Raw genomic sequence first — 15,313 nt, forward strand, 5'->3', positions numbered from 1 at the left:
CTCCTTGCTTTTCTATCATTGGTCAGTTACGATCCCGAACCTCATTAGCAAACTTCCGCTCTTTCATTGGCGGGAGATAGCAGTCTCCTGTTCTCTGATTGGTGGATGCCTCTTGCGCATTCCCAGTTTTCGACGGGACAAGGTTACGAAGAGTTTAGGCTTGACAGAAGGCTTTAGAGGTGCTGAGAGGCAACTAGATTTAATTATTTATTTTCTGCTTCGGGCGGTATTTGAGAATGTTGCGGTTACTCAAAGCTTTTCAAGTCCAAGTTCTTCATCGAAAACTGCCATTACAGACAGCTTTGGCAGGACGCTGCCAGTGGATTCCTGCCCGTTGTGTGGGCAGCACAGCACCCACCAAACCATCCGAGGAAGGGTGAGTGCTTTCTGAAACCCTGCCTGAAACTGTTCCGTTTCTGACAGCTCAGTATGTAATCTTGTGGACGTGATCATATCGGTTTCAAAAGTATTCTGCCCATGTTGAAGCCAGTTTTTCTTTCACCTGCGCGCATGTTAGATCGTTTAGGTATTGAGTTTCTTGGATTTAACCTCTTGACGTCAAGTGCGGAAAAGTTAAACGGGGCAGCCTGCTGAGTTTAAAAAGGGTGATGGGAGCGGGTTAAATTAAATGCTGAAGTGTTCTGGAACGAAGAATCAGAAAAGGCAGAATAAACTATAAAGTACAATTCTAAAAGTGTTGCTGCCGCAAACCAAATTGTACTTCAGGTAAATCAGTGATAATGAATCTGATTCTGATTTGAAACGGAGTCATGTGTTCATAGTTGAAAGTGGCAGGCTAGATTGAGGATGTAGTTAAAATGTAAACGAAGGGTCTCGGCCCGAAACGTCGACTGTACTTTTTTCCATAGATGCTGCCTGGTCTGCTGAGTTCCTCCAGCATTTTGAGTGTGGTGCTTGGATTTCCAGCATCTGCAGATTTTCTCTTGTTCGCACACGGGATCCTTGTTTTTATGAATGTAGGTATGAGGTACACCACTGAAGTATTGCCTCCCGTTGGAAAACAGTAAAAGATACGGAGTGAGTGCCAAAGATATTTAACAAAATTATTCCAGGATGATAGGGTTAGAGTCCTGTGGCAGCCACCTATAATCATGAAAGATAACGACAGAATGGATAACGAAAGTGAGACAGAAAATCGCTTTCCGTTAATAGTAATTCCAGATCAAGGAGACATACAAAGAAGATAATTGGCCAAAGGTGCAAAAATGATATGAGGGAAAGTAATAAAGCCTGCCTTTTCAGGGCTAATATGGAGGTAGGTGCAATTGTAGTGTTCAGCAGGGAGCTGGATAAGTTTCTGAAAGGAAAGTACAGGGCTATGGAGAACAGGTTTGAGGAGTGGGGCTGACAAGATTGCTTTTTGCGAAAGGGATTTCCTAAAAGAATTATGGAGCAAGTAGCCTCTGTCTGTGATGTAACCATTGGATGTTTCAGTGAAGTATGTAGAGATAATCCAAGACTGTGAATTGATCAGGTATGAACTTCTGTCAACAGTCCCCACTTCCTTGGACTTGCTCATCTTTTTGCACCGACGTGCCAGGTTCATTTCTGCATATCTACTGTACATGTAGTCAGCACAAACGGGATGAGTTGGAGGGCATTTATGTTCTATAGTTCTCTATGCGTAAACATGCAGCAACAGTTTTTAAAGCAAGTTGAGGGTATACACTTATATACATTTATTATAATAGAATAATTACTAGCAAAGTGTAATTGGGAGCATATTAATTGGAACAGTTGCCACACTGAATATATAAGACTAATTCTTTTGTCCCTTTGTAAACTAGGAAAGAAAATGAGCCACCTTCATCCTCCTTGAAAAAGTGGAAAGGTAAAGCTGAAACGGTTATAATTGGAGGTGGTTGTGTCGGTGTTAGCTTGGCTTATCATCTTGCCAAAGCTGGGATGAAAGATGTTGTTTTGCTGGAGAAGTCTGAGCTAACAGCTGGTTCTACTTGGCATGCGGTAAGGAAATTGCCAATTAATTTTCAATCTATTCAGGATTTTCTTTCTAGCATCTTTAGCAGGTCTCAAATCAATATTACCTAATATAAAGCAGAAAGTATGGGAAATACTCAGCGGATCATACAGAAAGTGTGAGAATAAAAAGTGTCCATTCAACCCAGAAGCTCTCCAACTTGCTGAGTATTTACAGCATTTTCTGTTTTATATGTCATATTTACAGCATCTGCAGTATTTTGCCTTTAGAGAATTTGTTATATTTTCTGCCTGTTGAAGAAAAATAATCAACCATAACTCCATGGCCAACAGAATTGCAGTGATGGACTGCAGGGAAGAAGGTTTTGACTTCGCACAGTGCTTTTAACGTTTGTAGCACATCCCAAATATCTTCCCACCATTATATGTAATGAAATACATTTACAGGAGTCCAGTCTAAGTAAATTAGCAGATATTTTGTTTTTACAGCAAGTATAGTCAAGCAACCAAGAGGGAATTGATCCTTTTACATTGGTCATGATAGCTGAAGGGTGAATGTTCACAAGAACTCAGGGTGAACCAGCTAGTACATCCTTTATTCAAGCTGATAGCTGAAGGGTTGCGCTATGAGTCAAGTCCTACTTTAGAGATGATGAGCACACAAATACGCTTCATGCACAAGTCTTAAGAGTGCTTCACTTCCAGGAGTGTCCTCTTGGATTAAACAAATCTATTCTAAAATTGAAGTGAAGATTGCACTGGTGACATTTTCAAGAAGAGAAACCTAAAATTAGCTTATCTGGTCATTGCAACATTTCTGTTTTCAACCTACCTGCTGCTTTTCTTATGACTACATTTCTTGCGACCACATGACTATTATTAAAAAGTACTTCAATAGATATGGAGTGCTTGATTCTGTCTGTAAAATACAAAATGCCAGTTTAATACCCAAAGATTGTGCACACTAATTATTTCATTGCAGTGTGCCAGGTTCAAGTGAGAATGAATTCTGGAAAAGCTTAAGTCTTGCATAATGCTTGAAATATGTTGCCAATCAGTATGGGGTTCAAGTAAGAAACATGAGGGTAAGGATGAGTTGTTCAGCAATTCATATCTTCCATCTGACCTACTGTTAGAGTTAGTATTTATCTTCTCTCTGGGACAGAGCTTTGTACTTGGGGATTAAGTATTACTGAGTTAGTGTATAGAAGATGCACAGTCATCTCAGAAAGAAAGAGCGAGAGATAGGAGGGATATTTGAATTGTACTTTTTTGCCGTTGTATTTTTTGAGATAGGCTTTCAACCACATTCTGGAGTTGTAGTATTCTATATGATAACTGGAACCAGTGATATCGTAATTGTTTTCTGTTAACTACTTCTCATTTTTTTTTTGGAGGGGGTATCATGGGGCAACGGCAGACAACTGGCTTCCGCGATGGAATCACGTGATTTGATGATCATAAATATTATGGGATTTTGTAAGGAATTGTGTCCAGAAATTTTATTTACTGATGTATATAAAAACTATGATATTCCATAATGCCTCAAATAAATTTATTCTTTTGTACTTATTGCACTTTGTATTGCATGTGTGGATCCATTGTAAATATACAGTTTAAATTTTCTATTTATTTTGATGTCAAATGAAAATTGTAATGTGATATTTTTACTTTTTCGGTTTTGCAGAATGTGTTCTAGTGCAGAATGTGCATGTTAAATGTCCCCATTTCTCCTTTAACTTTATTAATGAAATCATTAATTAATAAAACATGTCAGTTAAATTGTATTATTGTAAACTTTTTTAAATAATGTTTTTCTACCACAGCCTGTGTATTTTTTATATTCAGGATAAGTTACTCCACATGTGCCTAACTGTTCTCAGTGTAGTATATATAATGTATCTACTGATGTATAACCTGCTAAATGATTCTTTCCTATTCTTTATACAATTAAATCTATATTCTGCTGCATCCTAAAATTTCTTGGGCTCAGACATAAGGCTAAAAGGCCTCTTATACTGTAGTTTTCTATGATTCAATGGCGGTTAAATAAAAGTTAATAAAACTGTTGCAAACAGTGATATTCACTTCACTAGTACCAGCCTACCTACCATCAAGGAAATATATACAGAAAGATGCTGGAAAGGGGCCAGTAATGTCGTGAAGGATCCCACCGACCCTGCTCATGGACTGTTTGTCCCACTCCCATCAGGGAAGAGGCTAAGTAGCATTCATACTAGGACTAAATTTCAAAGTAAATTTATTATCAAAGTCCATATCTGTTACCATATACAACCCTAAGATTCATTTTCTTGTGGGAATTCACAGTAAGTACAAACAAATATAACAAAGGTTGTTATACTGGGGGTGGTAATGGGGACTCCCCTCTACTTATTAAATGTTCCCAATGGCATGCACCTCAAATAGCCTCTGCCAACCAAATTCAGCTCCTGGTCTTCACATGTGGCTTAGCTACTAAGCCCAGCAGAACAGTTTCTACTGACAGAAGGGGCAAAGATGGGTTACTGGCAAATTAAAACCAGTTGCTTCGGGCAGATGGGGCTTGTTAGCCATGGTTGGGAGCTCATCTAGGACAAGGAAACCTTCGCTGCCTTGTGGCTATACCCACTCATGGGTATACACCGAGGGAAAAATCTGGAACTGGAGCCCCTAGGGCAGTCATACATAGAGTTCCATGCTGACTGGCAATTCCTGTGACACTGCTGGTCTCTGCCATTCCTTTGGGTTCATCAGATGCTTGCTACATGGGAACAACTTGCTCTCGTACTGCCAGGCTTGCATATCTAGACAGCTAGGACGCAATGGCCATGGTCAACTCTGACTGATAGAGATTCTCAAAATACTGAATACATGAGATGAAGGATCCTTGAAAGTATGTCTATTGGTTTTGAGAACAGTTCGGTGATGAGGCAAGTGAAGTTGAATGAATTTATCCCCTATGGTTCAAGAGCCTGATCATTGAGGGGTAATAACTGTTCCTGAACCTGATGGTGTGAGTTCTGCTCTTGCACCTCCTTCTTGATGGCAGCAGTGATAAAAGAGCATAGCCTAGATAGTGGGGGTTCTTGATGATGGATTCTGCTTTCCTGCAACAGTGCTCCATGTAGGTGTGCTCAGTGGTGGGGAGGGCTTTATCCATGATGGGCTGGGCTGTATCCACTACTTTCTGTAGGCTTTTCCATACCAGGCTGTGATGCATCCAGTCAATATACTTTCCACTGCACATCTCTAGAAGTTTTCCAACTTCTAGATGACATGTTGAATCGTCACAGACTTCTAAGAAAGAAGAGGCACTGTTGTGCTTTCTTTGTAATGGCACTTATATGCTGGACCCTGAACAAATCCACTGAAATGGTAACACCGAGGAATTTAAAGTTCCTTTAAATTGACCTTCTCCAATTCTGATCCCCTGATGAGGACTGGCTCATGGACTTCCGTTTTTCTCCTCCTGAAGTCAATAATCTGCTCCTTGGTCTTGCTGACATTGAGTGAGAGGTTGTTGTTGTGGCACCACTCAGTCAAATTTACAATCTCCCTCCCATATACTTGTTTGACACCACCTTTGCTTTGGCTAATGACAGTGTAGTCATCAGCAAGCTATGGCAGTGGAGCTGCCTCATAATGCCTCATAACTGTCATAAGCCTCACAGTCATAAGTGTAAAGCAAGTAGAGCAGGAGACCAAGCACACAGAATTGTTATGCAGATGGAGATCATGGAAGAGATGTTTTTGCCAATCCAAACTGACTGGGGGTCTCCAAGTGAGGAAATTAAGAATCCAGTTACATGAGTATATATTTAGGGTCCCCAAGCAGCAAGGCTGATCAACACCTCCGCCCACCAACCCACCCCTCCATATCCCCAACCATCATTACTTTATCATTTCCTGTCAGGTACCTTATGCATAGACAGTCCTGTACCTATCGTCTCTTATGGGCATATAATCAATCTATGTATATAAGATACCTTATGTATTAGTGTTTATATTTTTTAAATTTATTACTGGGTTCCTTATCTTACTGTGTTTTTTTTAATGCTGCATCGGATCCAGAATAACAATTATTTTGTTCTCCTTTACACTTGTGTACTGGAAATTACATTAAACAATCTTGAAAGTGTTTGGTTATTTCTTGGAAAATTTTACAGTCCAGTTATGCAGAAAGTGTGGCAAAGTTGTAAATGGACACATTTTGCCAAGTAATTATAAGCTCAGATAGCTTTTACTGTTTTCTTTTGCACAAATGGTGACAGATGAATGAATGTGACACAGACTTCCCAATAAGGTGGGAAGAAACACTAGAGTGCAAAATGATATTATCACTTTCCACCATTGCTAATGTGGAAATGGAAGATTCATGAGGGAAGGTGATCAGTACCTCCATTTGGTAAATATATGATAAACAGAGGAGTTGAATGGGAGAAAATTATCAACAAATACTTCAAAATGATATGAGTTAATCGTTCTAAAGAGTTAATTAATGTTTTACTTTTACCACTTATATTACAAAAATTGGTGTTGAAGAGGCTACAGAGTGATGGTGATCAGCTGTAAGTTGGCCAGGCCAGTGACAGGTAGAATTTAATCCTAAGACATTTGTGCTAATGCACCTTAGAGTTCAAATAAGGGTAGGACATGTACCACAAATGTGAATATTGAGGAACAAAAGGACCTTTGTGCACAATTCCAAAGATGACTGAAATGTATTTGCATATGTAGATGGGTTTGCAAGTCTTCATTGCATACATGCAGGGAGGATTTGTGAACGCTATGTAAATCACAGCTGGTGCATTGTATACATTTTGGTCACCACACTATATGAAGGAAGTGATTGCTGTGGAGACAGTGCAAAAGTAATCCACTAGGATGTTGGCCGGGATGGAAGTTTAATTATGAAGAGGGGCTGAACAGGCTAGGCTTGTTTTCCTTGGAGTAGAGGAGGCTAAGGAGGGACCTGACGGGTACTCAAGATTACGAGAAGCAGATAAAGCGGATGGTATGATGCTGTTCCTCATGTGACAGGTATCTGAGACCAGAGGGATAAGTTCAAGGTGAGTAATAAGAGATTTAGAGGAAATCTGAATATTTTTTCACAAACTATGGCTGCAATTGCCAAGGTGTTCTAGGTTATAGACCAAGTACTGATAAATGGGTTTAGGAAATGTTAGTACGTTGTTGACATAGTGGTGGTAATCTGAAGGGCCTCTTTCTGTGGTGTATGTTTCCATGACTCATCATTATGAGACTTAGATTTAAAATTTTAATTGCATTTCTGGTCATTTTCTGGAATCGTTTTGAAATTCAAGGAATTTGGGGGAGGGAATAATAAATTAATTGAAATACAGTGCAGGCCTTTCCAGCCCTTCAAGCCATGCTGCCCAGCAACCCCTGACAACCCTGATTTAACCCTAACCTAATCACAGGACAATTTGCAATGACCAATTAACCTACCTAGTATGTCTGTGGACTGTGAGAGGAAACTGGAGGATCCAGAGAAAACCCACACATCCCACGGGGAGGATGTAGAGATTCCTTGGAGAAAATACTGGGATTGAACTGTCAACTCTCATGCCCCGAGCTTTAATGGTGCTGTTTTAACTGCTACGCCACCAGGGTGAATTATGCTTAAGCATCATCAGCAAAAGTAAATATGATAACAAAATGTTTGCTAAGCATATTAATATCATCCAGTGACAAAACAATACAAACAATAAGGTAATTAAAAATCAAATATGACTTTGGGGCTTATTTCTTGAAGGATACATCTAGAAGCAGAGGAGTTGTTTTAAAGATGGTGAAATGCGTTGTTTGCTTCAGTGACCAACGAGGATGTGCTGGGGGCATCCTGCAAGTGTCACCAGGCTTCCTTTGCCAACATAACATGCCCACAACTTACTAACCCTAACCCCTCGTTGCTGGGATGTGAGAGGAAACCAGAGCACCCAGTCGTGGAGAATCAAACCCAGGTCACTGGCACTGCTACCCGCTAAGATAAACATATCAATGGTTATACAACATTCAAAGCCATCTTATTAAAAAAGGACAGAAAGACACTAGAAGATGTGAGAATAAAACATTTGAAAGGATGATATCCAGCCTATATTACAGTACATACTATTAAAGGCTGAACAGATGTAGCCTCTGTATGGGTGACCAGTCAAAGGCCTTTAAAATTATGGAAGGCTTCAAAATGATAAGTCTAAAGAGATTTCAAATTTGGAAGGCTAAATGTGAGAGCCGCTAATCACTCAGGATAAATTCATTGAACTGGGAATTTATAAAAAATATGCAGTTTGAATCCAGGAGAATTTGTTGCAATAAATAAGAGATTTGTTTGAAGAAAAGCTAATATATAAATAAGAAAAAATATTTTCTCTGATATGATTAAGTAAAGACGATTGTGAGGTGGATTGAATGGAGCACAAAAGTGATACGGACCAATTGAACTAAATGGTTTATCTGCTCTTTCTTCCGCTGTATATAATTGTACGAAATAACAATGCAAAAGAAACTTCTGTTTTTGTAATTTAATCTCTTGAATCTACATTCTGTTTCACTTGATTCCAGCTGTGTTGCAAGATCTTATATTAATTGGAACATCGTTTGAATTATTTGAGCTACTGCATTGAGTCCAAAGCTCCTGGGATGAGCTAAATTAGATTGGGACTTGCAAATTATTTCAAGAGAGTTAGTTTATGAAATCCTATCTAAAGCATTCAGTACAGTGAATTGGAAGAGCAGATTCTGATACAGTAACAAACAATCTGCTGGAGGAACTCAGCTGCTTGAGCAGCATCTATGGGAGAAAGAGAATTGACAACTTTTTGGATTGAAATCCTCATACAGACACTGCTTGACTTGCTGAGTTCTAAAAAGCAGATTATTGCTCCGTATTCCAACATCTGCTGTCTCTTGTGTCTACAGGAATACAGATTCTGTTCTATGTGCATATCAAAATAACAAAATAATTTTCATTATTTAGCACCTTTCACTTGCACAGGTTATACAAAAGTTCCTTAAAAGTCACTAAATTGCTTTTGAGATGTGGTAATAATTTAATCAGCCAGTGTAGAAGTCAGTTTCCACACAATATCTTCCACAAAAACCAGTGAAATGAACAAATGGATCATTGGTCCTGGAGGGTGCTCTTGGATTAATGGACAAAAGTAGAAATCTCCTGCTCTTTCAAGCATTTTTCCTTTCACATAAAATGTAGGGGACCTAACACTTTTAATGGTTTAACTTCCTGACAAGGTGATAATCATCAGAAGTTGAGATACAAGAGGCTGCCGATACTGGAATCAGGAGTTACAAGCAATCTGTTGCAGGAGTGTAGGAGGAGAGGAATTGCCAACTTTTGGGTCAAAACCCAGCATCAGGATTTTGACCCAGTAGAAATCCCAGAAGCATTATTCTAGATTACATTGAGTTAGACTTGTTAGACTTACAGGGGAGCATGCTATCATTAAGCCAGACTGACATTGTTACTGTCCCTGGTTGACCTTGAAGCTACCACTGTTATTGGTTACAGTACACGTTTGAAAATCAAAATTATAGGTTATTGAAATGGAAATAATAGCAGAACAATTCTCATTGGATTTCACAACACCACTGCTATATCTTCAGGAGAATCCCATTGAATGTTTTTGTATAGAATTACCTGCTTTAACACATTGACTGCATTACAATAATGAACAATGAAGAATACGATATGCATATTGCTTGGCTTCAGGGATGAAGAGGCTGATATGAATGTTCCTTTAATAATTTGGCATTCAAAATTAAAGAGAGGCATTCAAAGATTTACAGTGATACTATGAAATGAATATTACTTTGAATGTTAATTCTTTATAAATTAAATGCATATTTATATCCCCTAATGACAAACCACCAACAGACTTATTTTGTTCAAATTTGCTTCTACAAGTTTAGGCCTTAAACTCAAACATTTTATCTTCTTTCAGGCTGGTTTAACAACATATTTTCATCCTGGAATCAATTTAAAGAAAATTCATCATTATAGCATCAAATTGTATGAAAGTTTGGAGGAAGAGACAGGACAGGTAAGTGTCTTCATTAACCTGTACGGTTCTTCTCCATCTATTGTGTAATTGTACAGTTGATACCATATTCTTGACCACTCAGAAAAGCCTGTGACCTATCAAAGTTCATTCTGAAATAGGTGGTGTTGGAGTCTGTAAAGCAGGCTATCAAAAATTACTGGGGGATCGAGATGTACTGGGTAAGTGGGTTGAGGATTAGCAAAGGGTTTTCAATTCTGATAAATGTTGCAACATGAGAAATCAAACCAATGTAGGACTTCTCAGTGAATGGTCAAAACCTGGGGAGCATTGTGGAACAGAGGGATTAAGAATCATGAGTACATAGTATGCTAAAAGCAACATTGCAGGTAGACAGGATGGTAAATAAGACATTTGGCATGCTGGCCTTCATCAGTTAGGGCAGTGGCTTTAGAGGTTGGGATTTTATTATTGAGACTCCACTTGCAATATTGTGTACAGTTTTCATCACCCTGTTATAGAAAAGACATCATTAAACTGGATTAAATGCAGAAGAGATTTATGAGGATTCTGCCAAGAACCGGAGCCCCAGTCAGTAAGGGAAGGATCGGTCAGGGAAGGTGTTGAAATACAAAATCGAAATAACAGGTATGATGGGTCGGATAGTTTGAGGTGTGTATATTTTAATGTTAGGAGTATTATAGGTAAGGGTGATGAACTTCGAGCATTGAAAGTATGTGGAACCGTGATGTTGTAACCATTACTGAAACTTGGTTGAGAGAGGGACAGGAATGGGTGATAGTGTATCAGGTTTTCAAAGTTTTAGCAAAGATAGAGGAGGATGTAAAAGAGGAAGAGGGGAGTTGCACCACTAATCAGGGACAATATCACAGCTGCACTCAGAGGAGACATAATGGAGGGGCAGACACTGAGTCCATTTGGGTGGAACACAGGAATAGGAAGGGTGCAATCACTCTGATGGGATTGTATTACAGACCCCCTAATAGCCACCGGGATATTGAGGGACAGACATGTAATCAGATTAAGGAAATGTGTAAAAATAATAGGGTTGTTATGTAGGATTTCAACTTCCCTAATATAAACTGTGACCTTCTTAATATGAGGTGTTTAGATGGGGCTGATTTTGTTAAGTATATCCAGGCAGGTTTCTTAAATGAATATGTGGATGGTCCAACAAGAGGAAGGGCCATACTGGACCTGGTGTTGGGTAATAAGCCTGGACAGGTGACTGGTAAGGAGATGAACACAACTACTTAACTTTCACAATAGCTATAGATAAGGATAGGTATGGTTCTTGTCGGAGAGTTTTAAATTGGAATAGGGCAAGTTATGAGGGCATTAGGTAGGAATTAAGAAGTGTTAATTGGGAACACCTTTTCTCTGACAAGTCCACCATAGATATGTTGAAAGATTAATTGCACAGAGTTCAAGAAAATTGTGTTCCTGTTAGAAGGAAGAATGGGGATGGAAAGATCACAGAAGCATGGATGTCTAGAGAGATGATGAATTTAGTCAAGGAGAAAAATGGAAAGTATGTAAAGGTTCAGAAGTTAGGATCAAACAAAGCACTTGATGAATATAAAGAAGCCAGAAGAGGACTAATGAAGGGAATTAGGAAAGTCAGGAGGGGCCTTGTCAAGTAGGATTAAGGTGAATCCCAAGGCATTCTATACACACATCAAGAGTAAGAGGATAACTAGGGAGAGGGTGGGACTACTCAAGGAGAAAGGTGGGGGGGAATATTTGCTTGGATGCAGAGAATATGAGTAAGTACTTTGCTTCAGTACTTACCAAGGAAAAGGACATGGAGGACCAGGAGATCTGTGCTGAATGTATAAATATGTAAGGGTGTTTAGAAGTTAAGGAAGTGCTGGGCCTTCTAATGAGCATTCAGGTGAATAAGTCCCCATGGCCTAATGGGATTTACCCCAGGTTACTGAAGGAGACAAGAGTCGAGATTGCTGGGCCCTTGACCAGTATCTTTGTGTCCTCCATGGCTACATGCAAGATCCTGGAGGACTGGCGAGTGTTGTACCTCTATGTAACCCCAGGGTTAAAATTTTTTCTCTTATGCTATAGGTATTTCATTTTAGCAGCTCTGCAAGAGCAATCTGTTCAGCTTTCAGCTTATTTGAGTTTGAGCTGAGATAAAAGGCTTGTTATCCAACTTTGGAATGTGCTGTCAGCCAATCAGGACAGTGGAATTGGGAGGAGGTTCTGGAGAGTGCTGGGTTGAGGGTCTTTGTTGCCGTGAGCTGGAAGAAGGCAGTGGAAAGGATGGCTGAGGATGCTGTCCCTGTGGCACAAGGTACTTTGTGCAGATGAATAGCTCCAAGAAGGAAGAACCAATACTCCCGTAGGAGACCCACTTGTTCGAGATGGATTTCGAGCGACTTTCAGAAGCTGGACCAAGGGCCCAGCGTGTGAGTGACAGACAAGCTCAGGATTTGAGCTCCAACTTAAGTACACATTTGACTGTTTAAGAGTAATGGGCCCTTTTTGTTTTTTGTTTCTTTCTTTCACAATAACTGTTTGTTTAAATTAACATTCTTAAATATACTTCTTTATAAATTGTGTGCAATGTGTTATTTCTTGCTGGGGGGCAGTCAGTCATACAGCAATCACACAAACTGGCGTTTGGGTGGGCGAGACATCCCAACCTCATGGATTTGGCAGAACCAAAGTTGTATACATCCTAGACATACGAAGCTGGAGAAAGGTGGGTTTATCACTGCAAAATCTAGTGGCTGTTAACAAGGGGCAAACAAGCTTGTTTTCCAAAGATGTCCAGAAAAAGGATGTTTCATTTATTTAAGAAGGGAACAAGGGAAAATCCTTGGAGCTATAGAACTATAGTCTCACATCAATTGTAGGAAAATTGCTGGAGAAAATTCTTAAGGGATAGGATATATGAGTATTTGGAAGCCCGTGGTATAATTAGGGAGAGCCAGCATGGCTTTGTGCCTGGAAGGTTGTACCTTACCGACCTGACTGAGTTTTTGACAAGGTGATGAGAGAGATTGATGAGGGTAGGGCAGTGAATGTTGCCTACATGGACTTTAGTGAAATGTTTGACAAAGTCCTTCATGGAAGGCTAATCAAGAAGATTAAGATGCATGGAGTCCGTGACAAATTGGCTGGGTTCTGCATAGATGGCAGAGGGTAGTGGTTGAAGGGACTTATTCGAGCTGAAGATCTGTAATTAGTGGATCTGTGATGGGATCTCTGTTGTTTGTAATGTATATAAGTGACCTGGATGAAAATGTCGATGGGTGGGTTAGTAAATTTGCAGATGATGTCAAGACTGGTGGAGCTGTGGATAACATAGAAGACTGGCAAAGAATATGGTATGATACATAACAGTTGCAGATATGGGCGGAGAAATGGCAGATGGAGTTTAACCCAGATAAGTGTGAGATGTTGCATCTCAGTAGGGCAAATTGAATGAGACAGTACACAATTACGGGTAAGATCCTTAACAGCATTGCTGAGCAGAGAGATCTTGAGATCCAAGTTCATGGCTCCTTGAAAGTGGCTACGCAGGTCAATAAAGTGGTTAAGGCGGCTTATGGAATGCTTTCTCTTATTAGTCGAGGCACTGAGTTCAAACGTCAGCAGGTTATTTTATAATTTAATAAAACTGTTGTTAGGCCACACCTGGAGTATTGTGTACATTTCTAGTCGCCCCTTTATAGGAAGCATGTTGAGGCTTTGGAGAAGGTGCAGAAGAGGTTTACCATGATGATGCCGAGTTAGAGGGCATGTGCTATCATAAAAACAACCTGGGTTGTTTTCTCTGGAGCATCAGAGGCTGAGAGGAGATCTGATCAAGGTTTCCAAGATTATGAGAGGCATAGATAGAGTAGACAGGGAGTATCTGTTTCCCAGGGTTGAAATGTCTAATACCAGAGGGCATGCATTGAAGGTGAGAGGAGGCAGGTTTAAGAAGGGTGTGAGGTATAAGTTCTTCATTCAGAGTTGTGGATGCTTGGAATGTCCTGCCTGGTGTAGTGGTAGAGGCAAATACATTAGAGGATTTTAAGAGACATCTGGATAGGCACATGGATGTGAAGACGATGGAGGGATATGGATGTGGTGTAGGTAGAAAGGAATACTGTTTGGGTGATTATGATTGCTTTTTAGCTGGTTCCATACAACACTGTGTGCTAAATGGTTCATACCTGTGCTTTACTGTTCTATGTTCTGTGTTCTATGTAATAAAGGAAATAAGGCTGAAGAGAGGAAGGACTGGAAGAAACATCAGGCTAATTTATAAGAATATTTGGTGCAAGCAAGTGGCAAAAGGAGACATATTCAAGTAGCTGAAGGTTAACAAATAAATAAAACTGAACCTTCATGTGCTTCATGGTCATAGAGGAAACTATAGATTTCTCTTCAGCTTTATAGTTAAATTTCCGATGTATGGCTGCTGGTGCAGGGTGATGGTACAGAAAGTCTGAAATATTAAAGGAAATAGATTAAAGGTCATTGTACCAGTAATAATGGACTGTGCACAAATATTTTAAAATGCTGTAATCAAATTTAATCACGCCTTTACCTCTACAATCAGAGACAATTGTATTCACAAATTAGAAAATAATTAACACCACTACTTAGAATGAGGAATATATGGAAAATCACAGCCTACAAAGCTCCCCATCAGTCATGGATGAGCTGCAGTGGGGAGAGCGCATTGGGAGTGCATCAGCTTCCATAAAGAATCACACTTCCCCTTAGATATCCACGTCCTGTGCCAGAACAGTGGAAGATGTTAAATACTTTATTTGAAACAGGATCCTGCAGTTCATGGAGAAACCCTTTTGGATTTTGATGAATCCCTTTCAGCCTTTTGAGTGGATTCTAGCCCGCAGGGTAGCAAGGACACACCACCGTCACAGTCCGTTATGTCAAGTAGTTTTTACAGATTATTAGCTGCTTTCTCAGTTAGGTTGCTAGTTAATGTCTGGACATTTGCTGTTATGTTGTTTGGGAAGAAGATTTTCAGCTAATTAAGATATTTTGCTGATGTCTTTCTGTTGCTGGTCATTTTACAAGTAATGTAACTGTTGCCATACTGCCATTATGGTGGGTGTGTAGGACATTGACAGGAAGCATTTTAAAAGTTTGTGGCTGGCTCTGACAGTGCAAGGCAGCTAATGCAGGTTGAGCACCCCGATCCAAAATTCCAAAATCCAAAATCCTCCAAAATCTGAAATTTTTTTGAGCGTTAACATGACATCACAAATGAAAAATTCCTCAAGGCGCTGGGAGACCCTCAAGAGATGCCCTGGTTT

General features: G+C 39.7%; 1 protein-coding gene across 2 annotated transcripts in view; it reads left to right on the top strand.

Moving 5' to 3' along the window:
- Positions 1-110: 110 nt before the first annotated feature.
- The window catches only part of dmgdh (dimethylglycine dehydrogenase), a 112,218-nt gene continuing 97,015 nt past the window's right edge, over positions 111-15,313 (top strand). For both annotated transcript variants that reach the window (XR_009513072.1, XM_059974464.1), the window contains exons 1-3: positions 111-376; positions 1,809-1,986; positions 9,942-10,040. Coding sequence is in view for 1 of the 2 variants with exons in the window: in XM_059974464.1 (XP_059830447.1) it covers positions 237-376; positions 1,809-1,986; positions 9,942-10,040 (417 nt within the window). In the remaining variant the exon portion in view is untranslated. The remainder of the gene's footprint in view (positions 377-1,808; positions 1,987-9,941; positions 10,041-15,313) is intronic.

Source organism: Hypanus sabinus, chromosome 7 (genome assembly GCF_030144855.1).
Source record: "Hypanus sabinus isolate sHypSab1 chromosome 7, sHypSab1.hap1, whole genome shotgun sequence".
Taxonomy (NCBI): Eukaryota; Metazoa; Chordata; class Chondrichthyes; order Myliobatiformes; family Dasyatidae; genus Hypanus; species Hypanus sabinus.